We start from the raw sequence: 23079 nt of genomic DNA on the forward strand, positions 1-23079 counted from the left end.
TGTTACAAAAACAAGCAAAGATCGGTTTTAACCAAAATAAAATGAAATAAATTTATTTTAAATTAGTCAATTAAATGGGGAGGCACCTGTTGTCATCAAGTCGATTCCAACTCATAGCGACCCTATTGCTAAATGCTATGGAGAATAAAGCCAGGTAAAGTCCAGTTACTGTACTCATGGAGTCCCTGGGTGGTGCAAATGGTTAACACATTCATCTGATAACCAAAAGGTTGGCGGTTCAAGTCCACCCAGAAGTGCCTTGGAGGAAAAGCCTGGCGATCTATTTCTGAAAAATCAACCATTGAAAACACTGTGGAGCACAGTTCTACTCTGACACACATGGGGTTGCCATGAGCTGGAATCAACTCAATGGCAACTTCTTTTTTTTTTTTTTTTTTACAGTATTCATATTCAAGTTCTGAAAAACACCAGTAGAACAGACTTTAAATTTTTAAATTTAATCGCTGTCCTTTTATTTTCCCCCCTGTGAATTTACTACAGAACTTATTGAACGTGGAAAAGATTCATGCAATCATGAGTTTTCTGCCTATAATCTTGAATCAGCTCTTCAAGGTCCTGGTACAGAATGAGGAAGATGAAATCAGTACACCTGTGACCAGGTATCCATAATATGACATTAAGGAGTTGTATAATCTCTGGTTATACAAAACCTTGATTATAACTGAACAGCAGTCTAATGGTGTATCCGTATGTTTCCTTTGAATGCATGTCTTGTATTTAAGTATTTCATCACTCTTGAATCCTTACCTTTTAAACATCTATTATTATCATTAAAGTTCTAGACCTCTTTTTTGTTTCCTTTTTGGTTTGTGTTTTTTAATTCAACTTTTTATTTTGAGATAATTGTAGATTCACGTGCAGTTGTAAGAAATAATACAGAGAGATCCCAGGTACCCTTTACCTACTTCACTCTAATACTGCTGTCTTTCAAAACTATGCTACAATATCACAGCCAGGGTATTAACATTGATGCAGTCAAGATACAGAACATTTTCACTGCCGTGAGGATCCTTCCTGTTGCCATTTTATAACCTCACCACTTTCCTCTTGCCTCCACCCCCGCTCCTACCCACTCCCTCTCTAACCCCTGGCAACCACCCATCTGTTCTCCATGTCTATCATTTTATCTTTTCAAAAATGTTAAAAAAGGGAATAATGTAATAATATAATCTATTGGGATTGACTTTTTTCACTAAGCATAATTCTCTAGAGATTCATCCAGGTTGTTGTGTGTATCAATAGTTCTTACCTTTTTATTGCTGAGCACTATTGCATGGTATGGCTGTATCACATTTTGTTTAACCATTCACCAGTTGAAGGACCTGTAGCTTTTGGCTATTATGAATAAAATAGCTATATATATCTGTATCCAGGGTTTTGTATGACCATAAATTTTCATTTCTCTCAAATAAAGGCCCAGGAGAGCAATTCCTTGATGACATGGTAGTTATATATATACTTTTTTTTTAAGAAACTGACAAACTATTTTTCCAAGGAGCTGTACTATTTTACATTCTGCCTAAACCTTATCTCTTTTTTTTAATATTCAATTTTTATTGAACTGTTTTCACTTTAAATTTGGTTATATGTACTACATTCTTTCAAAATTACTAATCTGGCTGGTGAAGTTGGAAAACAGTTTCCTCTTTAAAGAGTTAGTGATCTGAATTATTGAATCATGCATTCCACATTTAAAAAAAAAATTAGTCATAGCATTCTGGGAAAATAAAAAAGCATTGCTCTTGGCATTGGAATGTTTCCCAGTGCTTTTGCTAACCCACAAACATATTATTTCCCTCTTTTGGAATCAGATTTTTAGGCTAGTTTTTAAAATAAAGCTTCTGAAGCTCTGGAAAATTAAAAAAGTTCTAAAGGCCCTATTACCAGCCAGTTCTGGACCCAGATTAAAAGCCTCCAACTGTACCTTCAACTGATACTCTTTTCAGCATGAGTATGTGTCTGCATTGGCAAGACTTCCAAATATTTTGGCTGATAGATCTGTTGAAATTCTGAGATATTCCTAAGCACTACAGTCGTGGAGCAACTGGTTGTGTCAATGATGTGGGAAAAAAAACCATCAACCTGTATCACCACTAACACTAGAAATTCTAACCCAATGAAAAGGGAAGGGAGACTGCATCTTAACCTTCCTTATTGCTTTTTCCAATAGCACGCATACTGTATTTTTATGTAAATAATGCACACCTTCTAAGTTTGTTTGCCAATCATGCCCTCCCTTTCCCCACCTCCTGAGATATTTTCATAAGCGCCACTATGCCATTTTTTTTTAACATGTTGCTATAAAAAAATAGCATAGCATACTCAGGAAAGCTGGTAATGGGGAGCCCAAGGTCAAGAAGGGGAGAGTGTTGACATGTTGTGGGGTTGGTAACCAATGTCACAAAACAATATGTGTACTGGTTGTTTAATGAGAAACTAGTTTGTTCTGTAAACCTTCATCTAAAGTACAATAATTAAAAAAAAGAGGGAGAAAAAAAATAGCATAGTGCACTTACGAAAATACATGGCAGGGGAAGTGGAGGATGAGGTTGGCAAACAAACGTAGAAGGCATGCGTTATTTGTATAAAAATACGGTAGTAGTCATAGGTTGGAAGGCAAGCCCCTTTAAAATGGAATACGATAATTAATTATAGGTTAAGAATCTTAAGTCTTTAATCAGGTACTGAAATCGATCCCTTTTCTAAAAGACAATGTCAGCAAACCAACAGACGGTAGTTAGCACATTGAACTCAGGCAAATAGTTTCAAATATCTTATTGCAGCCATAAGACATTACTTATATCTTAGTGCTTAGAAGTTTCAAGGTTTAAAATGGCTGATAGGTATTATAGATATTAAATGCCCTGTATGGAGGTGAGGATTTGAAATTGATTGATTGATTCATTTATTCAGTCATTCATTCAGTAATTATTAAGTACCGTGTTTACCAAGCACTCTAATGACAAAGTAAAGTGGTATTTTTCTGCCTTCTCTGAAAAAGCCATTAAACAATTTTGCTTTTCCAGGGTTCTGACTGACATTGTGGCAAAGTGCCACGAAGAGCAGCTAGACCACTCTGTCCAGTCATACATAAAGGTATGAAATAGGCACTTGGACTTTGACCATATTCTCATGCGCTGTGTGGCATGTCTCATCTCCTGTCTTCAATAAGTGAAAAGTTTCTTTTTTTAGCTGGACAGTGCCCACTGCTGTAATACTAAACATTATTCCCCTTAAAACAAACAAACAAACAAACAAAAAAAAAAAACACTTTCAAGTTGATTCTGACTCATGGCTACCCCATGAGACAGAGTGGAACTGCTCCATAGGGTCTTTTTGGCTGTGATCTTTATGGAAGCAGATTGCCAGACCTTTCTTCCATGGTGCTGCTGGATGGGTTCAAACTGCCAACCTTTAGGTTAGTAGTTGAGCACAAACTGCTTGTACCACCCAGGGCCCTTAACATTCCCCTTAGGTGCTTAGATTAGAATTCCATCTCTTCACTTTAATTAGCAAGATATATTGGTTAAATGTTTAAATAATGTGTAAATATGTAAATTACTGCATGGGGGGAGTGAGGAGAGATAAGGAGAGAGGAGAAAACCAAAGTGTTTTCCTTTTAAAGTCAGCATTACAAGCAAATGAAATTCCTGTGTGAATTTAAGGAAGATTTTTCCCGTTGGTTTGTTGAATGCTCTATGTTTCTTCTGTAATGTTTTCTTAGCTCTCTTTATTGTTTTCTCAGGCATTCTTTCATTTTCCCAGTTACTGTATAGTTGTACCTGCTTCTGGTATGTTAAGTCCTTTACCTTCTGGCATGAACCACTTGCCCATCCATCCCATCAGTGCGCACTGCTTCTTCCAGTGTTCACTCAGACACGTTTCTATTCTCATTGCCAGTTGGCCTCTGAATTAGTGCCAATGAACTTGTGATGATGTTTGCCCATTTATAGTATCTACCAAAAGGTCATCTTCTTGAATGCAAAGAAAAGAGCAAACGTGAAATAAATAACCCAAACCAAACCCACTGCCATCACCTTGATTCTAACTTAAAGCGACCCTATAGACACAGTAGAACTGCCCCATAGGGTTTCCGAGGAGCGGCTGGTGGGTTTAAACTGCTGACATTTTGGTTAGCAGCTGAGCTCTTAACCACTGCACCACTAGGGCTCCTGAGATAAGTAAGAGTGCCTTAAATTACTTTCTAATACCTAAACCAAAACCCAGTAGCCTTCAAGTCAATTCTGACTCCTGGCGACCCCATGTGTGTCAGAGTAGAAATGTGCTCCATATGGTTTTAGGTGGCTGGTTTTTCAGGAGTAGATCAGCAGGATTTTCTTCCAAAGTACTTCTGAGTGGACTCAAACGTCTAACGTTCCGGTTAGCAGCTGACTACATTAACCATTTGCCCCACTCAAGGACTCTCTAATACTTAGGGAACCTAAATTGTTATGTTCTATGCATAAACTAAATCTTTTAGAGACAGACTTTTTTTTTTTTTTTTTTTAAAGTAAAGGAAGGTCTTACATGTTCCAGATGTCTAGAAAGGTGATTAGAGAAAAATTTGAGTCTTTTGTCCTAGAAACCTATGATAAACTCCAGTGCTAATTGCATTCTGGAATGAACCTCCCTGTGACATGGTCTGAGAACATGTATTTTTTTTCACTACAGATTTATTTCTATCTATTTTTTCTACCTGCCAGAAATTGTGAATGCCTTCCCAAATCCTTAAGTATGAGTGTGTGCCCTTCTTTAAAATAGCCCAGCATGCCAAAAGCAATCTGTTACTTAACAGTAATTTAGCTATGGTATAATTTTACCCAATATGATCTACATATCAGTTTCAGTAAGCCAGTTCCACCTACAAATGCCTTTTTGCTGTCTGGTTAAGATAGGGTCATAGCTTACGTTTTTAGGATATTGATGAATTTGCCATTCCACAGAATCATCTGGAAAACTTTCACCCTCTCAGTGTATGCACTGCTTTTCCGATTTGGTCTCGAAAGGTGACTGAGAAGGAAAAAACCTCCTCAATCCATCTTAAACACTGGCACCTCCATTTCAACAAATGCATTATTTACTCCAATGGAATCATTGAAAATTATATTAAGAATCATTTGGCATTGCAAATATTTTTGTGAGAGCCAAGGCCAGATCCTTGTAGCACATCAGATCAGCTCTCAGATTCTTTAGCTATGATATTCTAGGAGAGGCATATTGGAAATGCATCCTGGTAGAGCCTTTGTTTTTAACCAGGAGCTCTAAAATATCCTGACAAGGCCATTTCATTTTTTTTTTTTTAAATATAGGGGATTGTTTATTTGGTTGGCTTTAAAGCGGTTCAAATAAAAAACTTTATCTTGCGGAATTTCAGGTTTATAACAATTCCTAAGAATGTTTTAAAACATATTTTAATATATCTGAAACAATTTCAGCCTAATAAATATAGTGAACTAGAATTTTACTCTGGAAAGAGCACCACTAGAAAGTGAGAGACAAGATTCTAGGTCAAGGTTAAATAGTTAACTTGAGCCATCACCCTCTCTGGACCTCAGTATTCTCATCTGTGACATGAGATAGGATGGACCCAATGGATCCTTTGATTGGTCTAGGATTCTGTGATTAGACTCCTGTTGCAGTACATGTTGGACAGCCTAACCTTGACCAAGAAGTCTGATTTTTTTAGCCAAGGTGGAAAATTTTTTTCAACATAAAAATAGATATGAATCCTTCACTCACCCACTCACCTAGGAGTATAATGAAAATGGGTGAACTGGAACCAATATGTGCGTTGATGTCCTTGAACAATGTGATATTCAATGTAAATGATATTTATTCAGAAGTAAACTAAACACCATTTCAAGTTCAGTGATGCTAAATGCTGCTAACTCACCCCATGTACAATATCCGAAATGCACACATACACCATGTCTTTTTCAACAAAGTGTGTCTAAAGTCAATATAATTATGCCATGGTTTACCGTGGTTTGTGGCCCTGACATGTGCTAGCTAAAATTTAAAAATAAAAATATTTTAGAGCTTGTTAAAATGCTCCTGGGGCTAAGTAGCTGTGCATAAGATTAGATAGCTGATGATGAGTTTGTTCTCATGGGTTATAATTGGGGGAAAATCATATTACTCTTTGATTTTATCTAGTTTCCTGTATCTATTCACTTTGTCCTTCTCTGGGATGAGCTTGGAGAAGTTTGGCCCCATAGGATGACTCAGATGCCAATGCACTAAGAACTGGTTCTAGATCCAAATGAAATGTCCCTCTACTTTGAGCCAGTTTCTTGCCTGACTTCACTCTTGATTACTATGAAGTCTGAATTGTGAATATGATGGAAAAATTCCCTTCCTTGAAACAAACCAGCTCATAAGTAAAATAATATAATTCAGAATAATCATGTTATATTTGAAATGCATATATGTGCATGAATTGATCTTGATATCCTTAAAGATAAGGAGAAATACTGAAAATCAAACCATCACATGCACTCAGTGATGTATGCCAAAACCAATCTTTTGAGACCACAACAGTGAGCAGCATTTGTTATCTTACTGACAGCGAATGTTTATGAAACCCTTGAGAGATGTGTCTAAGCATGAGATGGTAGACACTGGGCTTGCGGGGGAGCTCCCTGCTGGCCTCTGGAAGGCACCCGCTTTCCCCACTGGGCTATTTGAGTGGGTGCTCTACCCCTTTCAGGATGAAGAATTGCTACCATGCCACCTGTTACCAGTGGAAGGAAGGAGAAGGGGAAATGTGTCCTATAAGTAGGTGGGTCAAAGCTCTCCATGTTTCCTTGAACCTGCTAAATTGCTCTCTGACTCTGCCTCTCGATGTCTGTGAGAAGAGTTTCAAGGAGAGCTTAGGTGAGCAAGGTCCTACAAAGTGCTAAATAGGAACAGGTGTGTCCTACTCTTATCATTGGGCCTTCTTTTATTTCCTGACAAAAGCTGGCATGAGCAGATAATTTTCAGATATGAGTTATTAGTGTACCATTTTTTGAAGCTTTTCTTAAAAAGTATTTAACTTTACTCACTTTTTGGATTTCCTTCAGTTCGTGTTCAAGACCAGGACATACAAGGAGAGAACTATACATGAGGAACTGGCTAAAAATGTGACTGGCCTTTTGAAATCAAATGACTCAACAACAGTAAAGCATGTCCTGAAGGTAAAAAAAAAAAAAAAAAAAAAAATTGTTGTTATTGTTATTAGTTAATGTTGAGTCGGCTCTGACTCTTGACGACCTTATTTATAACACAAGGAAATGGTGCCTCGTCCTGCACCATCTTCATGATTGTTGGTATATTTGAGTTCATTGTTGTGGCTATTATGTCAAAAGAATTTCAAGGCGGTCATTTATTTGTTAGTTCTAGGAATGGGTCAGTCTCACCCCTGGAAGGTAAAAGGATTAATTGATTTTCATTGATCATTTCTCATGTAGTTTCTGGCATAAGTTTCATATTGAAACTAGAGCATATAAAAATATCAAGCAAAAGGGGTCGGTTACAAGAGAACAGTTCCCCTAAACAAGTAGAATGGCCCCAAGTTAAATCCTTTGACCTAAAAGTAGAATGAATGACCATTGAGAATGGACCAAAAAAAAATTAAAAAAAAAAAACAAAAACACTAAATGTAGCATAAATAAAGTTGGCTGGTAGGTTTTTTAGGCACAGTTAGGAGGGAAAATATCAAAGAGAATAATGATGCTGTATTAATGAATGTACTGACAGCAAAGGGAAAGCAGAGCAATATCTACTCTTTGTCCCCGAAACGTTGAAATACGTGCATTTATAGGAACATAAAGAAGAAATAGTGAGAAGCTTATAAAAAGATAACTTTACATTATCGTCGAATGGTAAATTGAGTCCCAAGCTAAATTTAATTTTCTCATGACTTGAAAGACAAACGATTTAGTAAGTAGCTGGAAAGGGAAGCCAGAATCAATAAACATCAACATGAGTTCCCTAAAATCAGATTATCCTAGGCGAAGCAAATGTGTTGGTTTAAAATAGCCTTGTGCATCTATCCATTCAGTTCAGTCAACAAATAGGCTCTGATGTGTCCTAAGCGACAGGCACTATCCTAGGCACTTGGGATGCATTGCAAACAAGATGAGATCCTGCCTTTGGGGAGCTTGCATTCTGTTAGGGGTTACGACACTAAACTACGGACATAATTAAAAAAAGTAAATTATACTGTATGTTAGAAAGTGGGATGTAGTATGGGAAAAGAAACAGTGGTAGGGGGAATTGGGAGTGCTAAGGTGAAGGGTAAGATTTGTGCTCTTAATTAGGGCAGTCAGGATAGATCGTGTGGAGAAGGTAATACTGGAGCAAAATATGTGAAGGAGGTGAGGGAGCTGGTCATGTGGATGTTTAAGGTAGAGCATTAAAGGTAGACGGAAAGACCTGTATGAAGTTGTAAGGCAGCAGCAGCCTGGAGTGTATGGAGGATGGACAGGCAGTCATTGTGTTTGAAGCCAAGTGAACAGACAGGAGAGGGGTTAAGATGAAGTCAGACAAGCACCAGGAGCTTTGGTAGGTGGTATAAGGCCTTGTGGGCCTCTGTAAGGGCTTGGTTTCCACTCAGAGTGAAATTGGGAGCCATTGAAGGGTTTTGAGCAGAGGAAGGACATGTGAGAGTAACCAGGAAAATCTACCCACCTTCCTTTCTAGACCACATACCCTGTACGGGTCCCTAGGAGCCCCTGCCCAAAGATCTCAAGGCTCACTCCAGGGCCTGCTTAGACCTCTTTCCTAGTCTCATCCTCCAGAGGGCAGGTCTTGATACCTGAGTGCAACTCCAGACCCAAGAGGGAGGCTCTTTGCAGAGGGCTGGTTTGTGCACAGCACTTGGATGTATAGGCTGGGTGCAGGCATGTGCTCTGAGCTCCTGAGGGGTAGGACAGAGTCTAGGGGAGAAGAGAGTGGGTGACCAGGGCTCTGCTCTCCCATGACCCCACATTCTGGTACAGAATTCCAAGCTGTTACGAAGTTATATTTGTCAGGGTTGGAGAATAGAACATATTTTATTTAATACTTTGTTGGTTTGACTTTCAACTTTTAAATATTTAGACATGGGGCCTTCCATTTATATTCTCACCTGGGACCTGCAAATGTTAAAAGTGGGTCTTCTATGACACATTTCAATACAAAATGGTTTTTTTAGTTTTGTTTAACTAAGTGAAATAAAAAATACTCCCAGTGAGTAAGGATTTCATGAGACTGTTGCTTCCAGCAGCCTGGTCTTAGTTATCTAGTGCTGCTGTGACTGCAGTTCCACAAGTGGATGGCGTTAACAGACAGGAAGTTGTTTTCTCACAGTTTAGGAGGCTAGAAGTCTGAATCCAGGGTTCCAGTTCTAGGGGAAGGCTTTCTTTTTCTACAGGCTCTGGAGGAAGGTCCTAGTCTCTTCTGAGCTCCTGCTCTTGGGCAATGTTCATGTGTCTGGGCATCTCTCTTTCCCCATCTCTGTTTCTTAGCTTGCTTGTTTAATCTCTTTTATATCCCAAAAGACACCTACTCAAGGTGAGGATTTACAACATGTATTTTTGGGGGGCACAGTTTAAACCGTAACAGGCCTTAATGTTAGTCAGCCATGTTGAGTAAACTAGTACCTTGTTTATTTTAAACATTTTTAAGACAGTTGAGGAAGTGAACTATCTCACATTTATATTTACCGTTGGAACTTGAATAAAGATCATCCTGATGTACTGGAGAATATATGGTTGCTCTGATGCATTAGTTTCAAAGAACATATTTTAAGATGGCCATGTAATATTACAAATGGCAAAGAACAGAATTATCATTATAGCATAATAAGTTTTTGATTGTCTTTTTTTTTTTTTTGTTCCTCCCAGCATTCCTGGTTCTTCTTTGCAATTATCCTAAAATCAATGGCGCAGTACTTGATTGACACAAATAAAATTGAGGTAAGATCGTAAGTAATGTAGTATTTTCCAACAATTATGCTAATGAATGTACTGTCACTAAGTCCATTTTGATTTGCTTTGTAAACCTTAGCAGTTTTCGTTACTTGCTTTTTAACTAGGGGAACGTGTTAGTACAGGTCCTTCAGAAGTTGATGCCGGGACCAAATTAGAAATGCAAAAGATTTATTGGGGGAAATGACTGGGAAGGGTAAAAAGAACAGGAAGAAGACATAGAAAGGTCTGACACCTTGAAAGGAGGGAGGAAGGAAGGAAGACTGGCTAGAAAGATCCTCACAGTGAGGAAAGTTTTAATTGGGCTGATGGGCAGCTGAGAGCAAAGGATATGCATTAGATAACTCCTCTGTGGGGCAGAAATAGCCTGGATCTAATACCCCATGTGCTCCGCCATTGATGGGAGCAGCCTGGGGAGTGTGGCCTTGCCATGAATGCTTGAGTGGATCTCAAAGGCACAGCAGCTAATGACACTTCTTCCAGAAGATTCTGTCTTGCAGGAACATCTAAGCTATGCACACTCATGGTTTCCACCTATTGCAACTACATATTGCACAATTTTGGGAATCTGTGCCTCTTCCACAGTTCCCAAGGGCGTCTCTTCTTGCAAGGAAACTTAGAAGAGGGAGGTGAATTGGATAAAATGCATCCCCAGTCACTGCAGTTGGTCCCGGGACTCTATGTCCAAAAACCCATTGCCATCAAGTCGATTCCAACTCATTGTGACCTTATAGGACAGAGTAGAACTACTCCATAGGGTTTCCAAGGAGCAGCTGGTGGATATGAACTGCTGACCTTTTGGTTAGCAGCCAAGCTCTTAACCAATGTGCTACTAGGACACTATGTAGTACTCATCATTTTCCTCCCTCCACTATTATCCACTCATGATTCCCCTTACTCTCAACTCTCATCTCTTCACATTTTGTTCCCAATCCCATATGTCCATATACATGCCTCTACCCTAGCCTTGGAAACCCTGGTGGTGTACTAGTTAAGTTCTATGGCTGCTAACCAAAAGGTTGGCAGTTTGAATCCACCAGGTGCTCTTTGGAATCCTTATGGGGCAGTTCTACTCTGTCTTATATGGGATCGACCCTAGCCTTCCCTGACTCCTGTTTCCTAGTTCTTTTCTTTCCAATCCACAGATCCTTCAAATCAAGCTATTGGCCACTGGCGCGTAGTCCATATATTGTTCTCACCTTGGACCACTTCTTTTTCCATACAAAGTGAATGACTAGGTACTGCTCGAAAAGCCACCTCTGAGTATAGCTATAATGCAGTTGCCACCCATTCTCAAACTGCTTCTCTATACCAAGCCAATCCATCTGTAAACAAAAGACAGACTTTTATCTTCTTCTTCAACAGATTACACAGGTCACCCATCTCCCAGTGTGGCCATAGGTACAACCTAAAAGGGTTACTTGAGCAACTGTGGTGGATTATGTGAGGGTCTGGGATACCTGCCCCTGCCCTCGTGGTGCAATGAGGAGCCCTGGTGGCGCAGTGGTTAAATACTTGGCTCTGAACCAACAGGTTGGCGGTTTGAACCCACCAGCAGCTCCACAGGAGAAAAGGCCTAGTGATCTGCACCCACAAAGATTACAGCCTAGGAAACCCTATGGGGCAATTCTCCTCTGTCCTGTAAGGTGGCTGTAAGTCAGAATCAACTCAGTGTCACTCAACAACAACAAAAAGCTCTGGTGGAACAACAGTTAAGTGCTCAGCTGCTAAATGAAAGGTTGGCAGTTCGAACCCACCTAGTGGCTCCATGGGGGAAAGACCTGGTGATCTTCTCCCATAAAGATTAGAGCCAAGAAAATCCTATGGGGCAGTTTGCTCTGTCACATGGGGCCGCTATGAGTAAAAAACCAACTTGACGATAGCCAACAAAAAAAACAGTGTGCTACCAAGCACGTTCGATTTTATGACTCAGTAGGTCTGACAGAACACAGCTCATGATGGAAAGTTCTGGATGCATGGTCACATGATGTCCCATCATCAAGCATTCTGTCTCTCCCAAAGCCTAGTAACCTGCCAGGAGCTATTTAGGAAATGATGTATAATTTTTCACTGCAGATAGCATGGTCTAGATCTAGAACCCCAGGGGTTGGCATTGTAGTTCTCCCACTAGGGCTTGCCACAAATTCTTCATGACATCTTTTTCCATCACTAATACCTCCTACCCCAGTGGATCCCCCTGATTATAGAGCCCAAGTGGCAGGAGTTTTGCACTGCACACTGGATCTGCTTCAGAGCCCTTTCCTGCTCCAGGCTCTACTCAAATCTCGCAGCCTCTCTGTCACCTAGAGTATGGACTGGAGCAATATTCTGAGGTGGTTGGTGGTGGTGTTATTAGGTGCCGACAAGTTGGTTCTGACTCATAGCAACCCTATGTACAACAGAACGTAGAATAAGGTATATTATTAAGTTGGTCAAGTTTGTTTGTTGTTAATTTGACTTGATTTCAACAATATACTTTCAATATGTGCCAAGTGTGACCAGGAGATCCTCAAAACTCCTATACAGTGATATCTTGGTAAACCAGCTTACAAATAAATAAATAAGTAGAACCTGGCATCATCAAATGACTCTTCAATTACTACTTGTTTTATACAACTCTTGCAACCTCAGCCTTCATAGTTTCTATTTTTTCAGCATGGATGGCTGGATGCTCACAATTTTAAAAGTAGGTAGCCCAGCCTAACTCTACATTCTGTATTTCTGTCTGTAGTGAGAATGTGTCTGGACCTAGTTTTGAAAGGCAGCTTGTAAGGAGGAATGAATCATACCTGTCTCTTGCAAAGGGGCTGTGTAAATTCCAGATGTGGAGACTATAATAGAAAACTCAGCTGCCTGCAACTTCCTCCTCATGTGCAGCTGTCCACACAGGAGGGATAGATTCTTGGACCTGAGAGTGGTCTTTAGGTACTGATGGCGTCTCCTGGATGGTGCCAACAGTTAACATGCCCAGCTGCTAACTGAAAGGTTGCAGGTTTGAGTTTACCCCAAGGCACCTTGAAAGAAAGGCCTGGCGAACTACTGAGAAATCAGTCATATTCTGACACACATGGGGTCGCCATTAGTCGGAGTTGATGTGAGGGCAACTGATTTGCATTGTTAGAGTTTTTTCGGGATAGAGCCAATGAGGGTTATGTAATTTCACAGCCAAGCCATTCTGAATCTTATGTCAAAAGTACCTTGAATGTCATATCCCACTGGCACCTGCTAACTGTAGCATATGCTGGGACCGTGGAATTAGGACAAGCTGGAACTCAGCCCTTACTGGAGGACATTTCAAACCAACACCTTCACTCATTCAGTTACTCATCCATTGATTCATTATAGCCGTTTATTGGGGATTCTAAGCAAAAACATCAAAATACTTGATGTTTAAATTAAACAGAGAATTAATATATGTCTTAAAAAATCTAGAATAATACTCATCAAACCATTAGTAGTAGTTACTTCCTGAGACAATGGGGAGGGGAATTAAGTTGTGCAAAATCATAGAAAATGCTCGCATTCTAATTTGTACACGTCTATATTGTTTGAATAGTTTGCAATTAATATGTAATTTAATTTTTAGTGAAAAATGTATTGGCCACAATAGAATGGAACATTGAATGAAGATGACAGAGATTATGACCTAGAAATTAAAAGGACTTGTATTATAGCTTTCAGATTTTCAAAAGGACTCCATTTCTACTTGACTATATATTATATGAAATAAGTCTTCTAGTCCCCCCACCGCCCGCAGGGTTAATATTTCAAATGGCATATTATAAAGAAATAATCCATTCTTTCCTTAGCTTTCCCGAGCTCAGAGATTTCCTGATTCTTACCACCACGAATTGGACACCCTCGTAATGGTTCTATGTGACCATGTGATTTGGAAATACAAAGATGCAGTTGAAGAAACAAGAAGGGCAAACCATAGCGTTGCCAGATTTCTTAAGGTACGGTTATGTGAGGTGACAAGTCTCCTCACACCCCTAATGTAGTGGATGCAGGATATTCCAAATGTTAGTAAGTCCACATCTGTATTTATGATCAAGAGTCAAAACCAGGACTATTAGATGAGGACTTTCATCTGTCCATCTTTCATGCTTGAAATACTTTTTTTTTCCCAATTGAGAGTCTCATGGAAGAAAGACCAAGGTTAAAGAAACGGGGCTATGTCAGTGCTGTCAAGCCATCGTGCTTAAAATATTTTTAAAGAAAAATAAATGAAATTCGATCTATGTAATGTTACGCCTAAAGGAGATGCTGTGCTGTAGCAGTACTACTGTCTAGTTGTTTCTCTCCTTGAAGTGATGTCAGATTGGCTATAACACTAACCAATGGCGCCCAAGTGCCACTTTGGGAAAAACCTTTGGAAATTTAGCATGTTTGGTATATTACCTCCCTCTCCTGTTTACACAATGAGAAAATAATGCACTGATCACATGAAAGGAAAATTATCAATTAAAATATTACGCAACTGCTTCCTAAACTGTATGTATATGGAAATTAGTTATATTTCTTTGGATTGCAGGCATTCATTTTGAAGAAAAATTGCAATGTTTAGAAAACAGCTAACATTTAGAAGTATGGTCTTATTTAACAGATAATGTACTGAACTAAAAAGATAGTGTTTTTCTTCTCTTCCTTTTGTCCAACTCTGGACTCCTATAAACTTAAACTTGTTTCTTTGTGGGAGACAATAGAACATACTGGGTGGGTGTGAGAATTTATAAATAAATTCTAATAGTATAAAGTTAATAGGCTATGGAGGGAGGTGGAAAATTAGCCTGAGTCATCATTGGTGGGCTTCAATCCAGCCAAATTTCTTTTTTAATGTATTAAAACAGTTTCAGATTATATGCTATATTCTTTCGCAGCTTGAATTTAAGTTTTTTCTCCATTGTTTTACCTCTTATTTTTGCTTCTCCCTTGCTTCCAGGAAGTGGAGGGAATGGTTAGGCAGAAGGGAAAAGAGGGTATAAGAGTAAAAAAAAAAAAAAAAATACTGTTGTCTTCTACCATATTTCAGGCCCTATACGGGAACAGTGTTTATGGTGTTATGGTAGTTTATTTGTAATGCTTGACCGAACAGGAATTTTGGAAAAAACTATGTACTGTCCAATTTGTAAGCAAAATGTGTTTAAAGGAACACCTGCCATACTTTTCTCTAAATTTCAAAAAATGATGCATAAGCAAGTCTCAAAAAAAGGGAAAAGACCCCATATCTGCCCCATTTGGCTTTAATGCTCAGTACTTGTTAAAATAAATGAATCTTTTCCATGGAGGTGATGGTAGTGGTTGTACATAAATTAATGTCTAAAGTGAGGGCAAAGGAGAAATGTCCAAGATGAAAAAGGAAATTGTGGTACCAGTGAATTGTAAAATATGCAGAGAAAGAACACAAATTAACAATAGGGGATAAAACAATATGATCCATCAGATATGTAGGTCATGGGGACTGCAAATTCAAAAAAAAAAAAAGCAAAAACATTGCTGTCCAGTTGATCCGGACTCATAGTGACCCTATAGGACAAGGTAGAACTGCCCCATAGGGTTTCCAGGAAGCGGCTGGTGGATTCAAACTGCCGACCTTTCTGGTTAGCAGCCGAATTCTTAACCATTGCACTGCCAGGGCTCCACAAATTGAAAGCAGTACTTATATGAAAAGTTTATAAATGGAAACATTAGTTTAATATATGCTCTAATATAAAGTACATCATAATCACATTTTTTTAAATTTATTATTTTATTCGTACTTACTTGAATCACAGACTTTTTAAGTTTTTGGGAAGTTTATTAGATGAATCATTTAAACTAGAAGGAAAAGGAAAAAGGAAGAGAAAGTGATTTTTGAAAATGTAAGGTTGCATGCCATCTTGTGATGCAATTCTAATGAATATGGGAACTGTGAGCTTTCAGCTGCTCACTATAAATCTCTTATATTCCCAGAAATCTGATCATAGTTTTTTTGCCCAGTTAGGGCTTCAAAGTTCTTTTAACTCTTTTGGTTATTTATTTCTGCATTAATAATCAAATACTATGAATTAGTTATCATTGGTATTTTACAGCTGAAATATGATTGTAACACCATAGTTGTACCATGATTGCCTTCTATGAATCAAGAGAACAGAATCTCTGGGCACCAGGGTTTGGGCATATAAAAATGTCCTCGTTTAGAGTGTACGCATTGCTGTCAAGTTGATTTTGACTCATGGCAACCCCTTGTGTTACAGAGTAGATCTGCTCCATAGGATTTTCTTGACGGCAACAATGGGCTCAAGCATAACAACGATTGTGAGGATGGCACAGGACTGGGCAATGTTTCTTCCTGTTGTACATAGGGTCACTATGAGTCAGAACCAACTTGATAGCACCTAACAACAACAACCTTTATGGAAACAGATCGCCATACCTTTCTTCTGCAGAGCCGCTGGGTGGATTTGAACCACCAACCTTTATGTTGGTAGTCGAGCAAAAGCCATTTGCATAACCCAAGGACCTTAGTTTAGAATGTATCTTTCCTTTTATCATGTCACGGGAAAGTAATATTTTCACAGCAATTATGCCAAAATCCTTGGACATTTCTCTAAGTCTTCTCTCCTTGAAGTAGATAGCGTTCGAGAGAACCCGTGACTACATATGTAGCTTTTGTGATTATTCTTTTTATAGCCAACCTGGGTCACAACTCTCCCTGCCTGAGCGTATGTCTAGATTATCTTCTTACGCAGTTGGCAACAAAGGAAGCTTTGTTCTGCTTCATTTTTCTTTCTCCTACAGCTATATCTTTTTCTTCACTCACCTGAGTAATGACTACTTTATTTCATCTAGCTTTTGGAAACAATTCGGAAATTATCTTATATAAGAGATAGACCTAGTTTGTTAGAAAAATATGTTTAAAGAAATAATACGATATTTCTGTCTAAACATCAAAAAAGGATGTATAAGCTAGTCTCTGAAAAATAGAAAGTATTCATATCTACTCTATTTAGCTTAAGTGCTCTGTTCTTTTGGAATAAATATGTGTTTTCCTGGAGTTTATGCAAAAGTTGATGGTGGTGGTGTGCATAAACCGAAACAAAGTGCCGTCAAGTCGGTTCTAACTCATGGTGACCTGTGTGTCAGAGTAGAACTGAGCTCCATAGGGTTTCAAGCTGTGGTACATCCATACAATGGGATATTGTTTAGGAATGAAAAGAAATGAGCTAACAAGTCATGAAAAAGCATGGATGAACCTTAAATGCATATTGCTAAATGAAACAAGCCAGTCTGAAAAGGCTACATACTGCATAGTTCCAATTATACCACATTTTGGAAAAGGCAAAACTATTTTGTTGTTAGGTGCCATCGAGTCAGTTCTGACTCATAGCAATGCTATGTACAATAGAACAAAACACTGCCAGGTCCTGAGCCATCCTCACAATCATTGTTCTGCTTGAGCCCATTGTTGCAGCCACTGTGTCAATCCATCTTGTTGAGGGTCTTCCTCTTTTTCGCTGACCCTCTACTTTACCAAGCATGATGTCCTTCTCCAGGATTGGTTCCTCCTGATAAAATGTCCAAAGTATGTAAAACTGTAGAGACAGTAAAAAGATGGATTCAGAAAGGAGAGAAAAAACAAACAAACAAACAAAAAAACCTATTGCCGTCGAGTCGATTCCAACTCATAGCAACCCTGTAGGGACAGAGTAGAACTGCCCCATACGGTTTCCAAGGAGCAGCTGGTGGATTCCAACTGCTGACCTTTTGGTTAGCAGCCGAGCTCTTAACCATGCACCACCAGGGCTCCAAGGAAAGAGAGAGAGAGAGATAAATAACTGGAACACAGAGGATTTTTAGGGCCCTGAAACAATCCTATATGACACTGTAATGGTGGATGCCTGACAGTATGCATTTCTCAAAACCTATGGAACCGTACAACACAAAGAATGGTCCTTACTGTAGTCTATAGACTTTACTTTATAATGTTGTTGATGTGTGCTGTCTAATTGATTCTGACTCATAGTAGCCCCATGTGAAAGAGTAGAACTGCCTCATAGGGTTTTCTAGGTTGTAATCTTTGTGGGAGCAGATTGCCAGGTTTTTTTTTTTCCCTTGGGGCCACTGGTGGGTTTCAATTGCTGACATTTTGGTTAGCAGCTGAGCACTTAACCAGGTCTCCTCTTAGTTTATAATAATATATTAGTATTTGCTCACTAGGAGTTCTGGTGGTTCAATGGTTCAGCACTTAGCTGCTAATTGGAAGGTTGGTGATTCGAACCCTCCCAGTGGCTCCATGGGGGAAATACCTGGCAATCTGCTACCAGAAAGATTAGAGCCTTGGAAAGCCTATGGGACACTTCTCCTTTGTCCTATAGAGTCCCTATGAGTCAGAGTCAACTCAGTGGCAACAAATTTGTTTTTTGGTTATAGAAATTGGAAGGAACTGGTGGTGCAATGGTTAAGCACTAGTTTGCAACCAAAAGATCAGTGATTTGAACCCACCAGCTCCTCTGCAAGAGAAAGATGTGACAATCTGCTTCCTTAAAGATTATAGCCAAGTAAACCCTATAGGGCAGTTCTACTCTGTCACATGAGGTCACTATGAATCAGAATCAACTTGACAGCAACAATCAACAACATTGATTCATTAATTGTAACAAACCTACCTTACTAATGGCAAAGAGCAGGAGCCAACCCCGATCCAGAGCACAGAAATAATTACAGAGGGACCAGGTTGTTGTTGCTGCTTAAAAAAAATCCACTTGAACCATTTTCTCTCTCTTTACACTATTGCTTAAGATTTACATTCCATGTTTTCATCGAGAACCCAGTAGATGGTTCCTGATCCAAAGGAGTAGAAGGTGGAACAGAATTTCAATAATAGAGAAACTGTATGCCAGGGAGGGGAAGGAGTTTATGGGAACTTTCTATATAATCTTCTCAATATTTCTGTAAACCTAAAATTATTTTTAAAAAGTTACTTATTTTTTTAAAAAGGAAAAGGCTAATATTTGCTTGCAAAACTCCAGTTGATGGTTTACAAAATTAATAAATATACACTTGCAACTTTCTGGTTTGTGTACTATATCCAGTATTTGTATTAGTTGGCACATATGGATAAATGCTTGAACATGTTTTAGAGATTTTTAAAATACTTAATATACATGACATGTAGTTAAAATCTTATCCTAATTCAATCCACTAAATCATCTTTTCTAAAATCTTGAAGTAAAAGTGTGAATTTGACTTTTGTCCTTTTCTTAGCGCTGTTTTACGTTTATGGACCGTGGGTTTGTGTTCAAGATGGTGAACAATTACATCAGCATGTTCTCCTCGGGTGATCTCAAGGTAAGAACCAGGTACAGGAGGCATTGTCTTCTAACGTGTGGCATTATGAACAAATAAACTGGTCTCTGTGTTTGTCTACCTAAAGCATGTGCCTCTCCATTTCGATATTAGAAACTAATCCCTATTCCAAGGAGAGGCAGCCTTTTGAAATGGTTCATTTGCTGAGTAAGTCTCCCGATTCCTCCCTTACTGGGGGACAAAGGAGAGTGGAATGGACGTATTCACATTCACATTTCTAATCCTGCAGTTGGTGAAAGGAGTGACTTTTGTCAGCTACAATTCTTGTAGTCCCGGTGTGCCAGGGACTCTCTTGCTTTTAACACTGAAAGGCCCGCTTCCCTGCAAACCCCTCAGTCCTGGGATTACTGGGACTGTTGGTCACCCTACTCAGGTCAGGGCTATGGGTGGGAAGATGGGGAGGGAATGGTAAGTCCAGAGCAATGGTTCTCAGAGTGTCATTCCTGGACCAGTACCTCACCTAGTAATAAAACTGCTGGGGGTGGGGCCCAGAAATCTCTATTTTATAAGACTTGATGGAGAGTCTTATGCACTCTCAAGTTTGATAACCATTAAGCTAGAGTACGGCATATGGTGGAGGGACCCTTATATAAAATAAGACTGGAAATGGGCCAGATCATGAAAATCGTTGTGTCAGTTAAGGTTCTTTGGGTTGCAAACAAGAGAAACTGACTGCAATTTGAGCAAAAGGGAATTTATTGGAAGGGTATTGAGAGTAAATAGCACTGACGTAACAGTTGGAGAACCAGGCATGGCAAAGAGCAGGAGCCAACCCAGATCCAGAGCGCAGAGATAATCACAAAGGAGGGACCAAGGTGTTGCTGCTGCTGAAAAAAAAATCAATTGGAACCATTTTCTCCCTCTTCACACTATTGCTTAAGATTTACGTTCCATGTTTTCATTGGGAATTCAATAGCTGGATCCTGATCAAAAGGAGGAAAAGTGTGGAACAGAATTTTAAACTCATTTGGGAACCAGACTTACTGGATCCATTGAGACTGAGGGAGTCCCCAAATCTGATACTTGGAAATAATCTTTAAACCTTGAACTGAAACTATACCATGAAATCATCATTAAACTACATTTTAGACCAATTAGTAAAGAATGTTTGCTTCAAGCATAGCATTCGTGTAAAGAATTATCTATATGAGTGTAAAGCATGGATAAGAATTTAAGGGGCAGAGAGCCTAAATTAATGGTGATGAAACAACATGGGTAGAGATAGAAGAGTGGCACAATGTGAAGTATGTAACCAATGTTATTGAACTATTCGTGTAGAAATTGTGAATGGTTGTGTATATTGCCGCCAAAAATAAATATTTTTAAAAGATTTATATTCCAGAGAGGAAGCCCATGGTTGACTTGGCTTTGCATCATATGCCTGCCTCTTAAGGAGGAAGAATGTTGTTGTTATCCTGTGCCATTGAGTCAGTTCCAACTCATAGTGACCGCATGTAACAGAGTGGAACTGCCTCACAGAGTTTCCAAAGTTGTAAATCTTTACAGACACAGACGGCCACATCTTTCTACCACAGAGCGACTGGTGGGGTTCCAACTGTTGACCTTTCAGTTAGCAGCTGAACACTTAACCACTGTGCCACCAGGCTTCCTTAGGCTATTGTTGTTAGGTGCCATCGAGTTGGTTCCGACTCGTAGCGGCTCTATGTACCACAGAACCAAATACTATCCAGTCCTGCGCCATGCTCACAATCGTTATGCTTGAGCCCATTGTTGCAGCCACTGTGTCAGTCCATCTTGTTGAGGGTCTTCCTCTTATTTGCTGACCCTGTACTTTTGGAAACCCTAGTGGTGTAGTGATTAAGAGTTATGGCTGCAAACCAAAAGGTCAGCAGTTCAAATCCGCCAGGTGCTCCTTGGAAACCTTACGGGGCAGTTCTACTCTGTCCTATAGGGTTGCTGAGTAGGAATAGACTTGATGGATACGGGTTTGGTTTTTGGTTTGGAACTTTGCCAAGCGTGATGTCCTTCTCTAGGGTCTGATCCCTCTGACAACATGTCCAAAGTGTGTGAGACGAAGTCTCACTATCCTCACTTCCAAGGAGTACTCTGGCTCCACTTCTTCCAAGACAGACTTGTTCATTCTTCTGGCAGTCCATGGTATATTCAGTATTCTTTGCCAACGCCATAATTCAAAGTGATCAGTGCTTCTTCGGTCTTGCTCATTCATTGTCCAGCTTTCACGTGCATATGGTGTGACTGAAAATACCATGGCTTGGGTCAGGTGCACCTTAGCCTTCAAGGTGACATCTTTGCTTTTGAACACTTTAAAGAGGTCTTTTGCAGCAGATTTACCCAACGCAGTGCGTCTTTTGATGTCTTGACTGCTGCTTCCATGGATGTTCTTTCTGGATCAAAGTAAAATGAAATCCTTGACAACCTCAATCTTTTCTCCATTTATCATGATGTTGCTTATTGGTCCAGTTTTGAGGATTTTTGTTTTCTTTATGTTGAAGTGTAGTCCATACTGAAGGCTGTGCTCTTTGATCTTCATCAATAAGTGCTTCAAGTCCTCTTCACTTTCAGCAAGCAAGGTTGTGTCATCTGCATAATGCAGGTTGTTAATGAGTCTTCCTCCAATCCTGGTGCCCCATTCTTCTTTGTGTAGTCCAGCTTCTCAGATTATTTGCTCAGCATACAGATTGAATAAGTGTGGTGGAAGGATACAACCCTGACGCACACCTTTCCTGACTTTAAACCATGCAGTATACCCTTGTTCTGTCCGAACAACTGCCTCTTTATCTGTGTACAGGTTCCTCATGAGCACAATTAAGTATTCTGGAATTCCCAATTCTTCACAATGTTATCCATAATTTGTTATGGTCCACACAGTTGAATGCCTTTGCATAGTCAATAAAACACTGCTGAATATCTTTCTGGTATTCTCTGCTTTCAGCCAGGATCCATCTGACATCAGCAATGATATCCCTGGTTCCACGTCCTCTTCTGAATCTGGCCTGAATTTCTTGCAGTTCCCTGTCAATATACTGCTGCAGCTGCTTTTGAATGATCTTCAGCAGAATTTTACTTATGTGTGATATTAAGGATATTTTTTGATACTTTCCACATTCGGTTGGATCACCTTTCTTGGGAATAGGTGTAAATATGGATCTCTTCCAGTTGGTTGGCTAGGTAGCTGTCTTCCAGATGTCTTGGCATAGACAAGTGAGCATATCCAACACTGCATCCATTTGTTGAAACATCTCAATTGATATTCCATCAATTCCTGGAGCCTTGTTTTTCCCTAATGCCTTCAGTGCCGCTTGGACTTCTTCCTTCAGTACCATTGGTCCTGATCATATGCTACCTCTTGAAATGGTTAAACATCAACCAGTTCTTTTGGGTATAATGACTCTGTATTTCTTCCATCTTCTTTTGGTGCTTCCTGTGTTGTTTAATATTTCCCCCCATAGAATTCTTCTCTATTGGAATTCAAGGCTTAAATTTTTTCTTCAGTTCTTTCAGCTTGAGAAATGCTGAGCGTGTTCTTCCCTTTTGGCTTTCTGTCTCCAGCTCTTGGCACATGTCCGTATAATACTTTACTTTGTCTTCTGGAGCCGCCCTTTGAAATCTTCTGTTCAGTTTTTTTACTTCATCATTTCTTCCTTTTGCTTTAGCTACTTGACATTCAAGAGCAAGTTTCAGTCTCTTCTGACATCCTTCCTTAGGAGGAAGGCTAAAAACTCATTGCCATCGAGTCAGTTCCCACTCATAGCCACCTTTCAGGAGGAAATATAAA

At 39.4% G+C, this 23079-nt stretch overlaps 1 protein-coding gene across 9 annotated transcripts in view; it reads left to right on the plus strand.

The window, feature by feature from the left end:
- Positions 1–23079, plus strand: part of DOCK10 (dedicator of cytokinesis 10) — a 301945-nt gene that overhangs the window by 222824 nt on the left and 56042 nt on the right. For all 9 annotated transcript variants that reach the window (XR_002825555.1, XM_023740106.1, XM_023740109.1 and 6 more), the window contains 6 exons: positions 502–620; positions 3048–3117; positions 7086–7199; positions 9891–9962; positions 13784–13930; positions 19221–19304. Coding sequence is in view for 8 of the 9 variants with exons in the window: in XM_023740106.1 (XP_023595874.1) it covers positions 502–620; positions 3048–3117; positions 7086–7199; positions 9891–9962; positions 13784–13930; positions 19221–19304 (606 nt within the window). In the remaining variant the exon portion in view is untranslated. The remainder of the gene's footprint in view (positions 1–501; positions 621–3047; positions 3118–7085; positions 7200–9890; positions 9963–13783; positions 13931–19220; positions 19305–23079) is intronic.

Source organism: Trichechus manatus, unplaced genomic scaffold (assembly GCF_000243295.1).
Source record: "Trichechus manatus latirostris isolate Lorelei unplaced genomic scaffold, TriManLat1.0 scaffold00147, whole genome shotgun sequence".
NCBI lineage: Eukaryota > Metazoa > Chordata > Mammalia > Sirenia > Trichechidae > Trichechus > Trichechus manatus.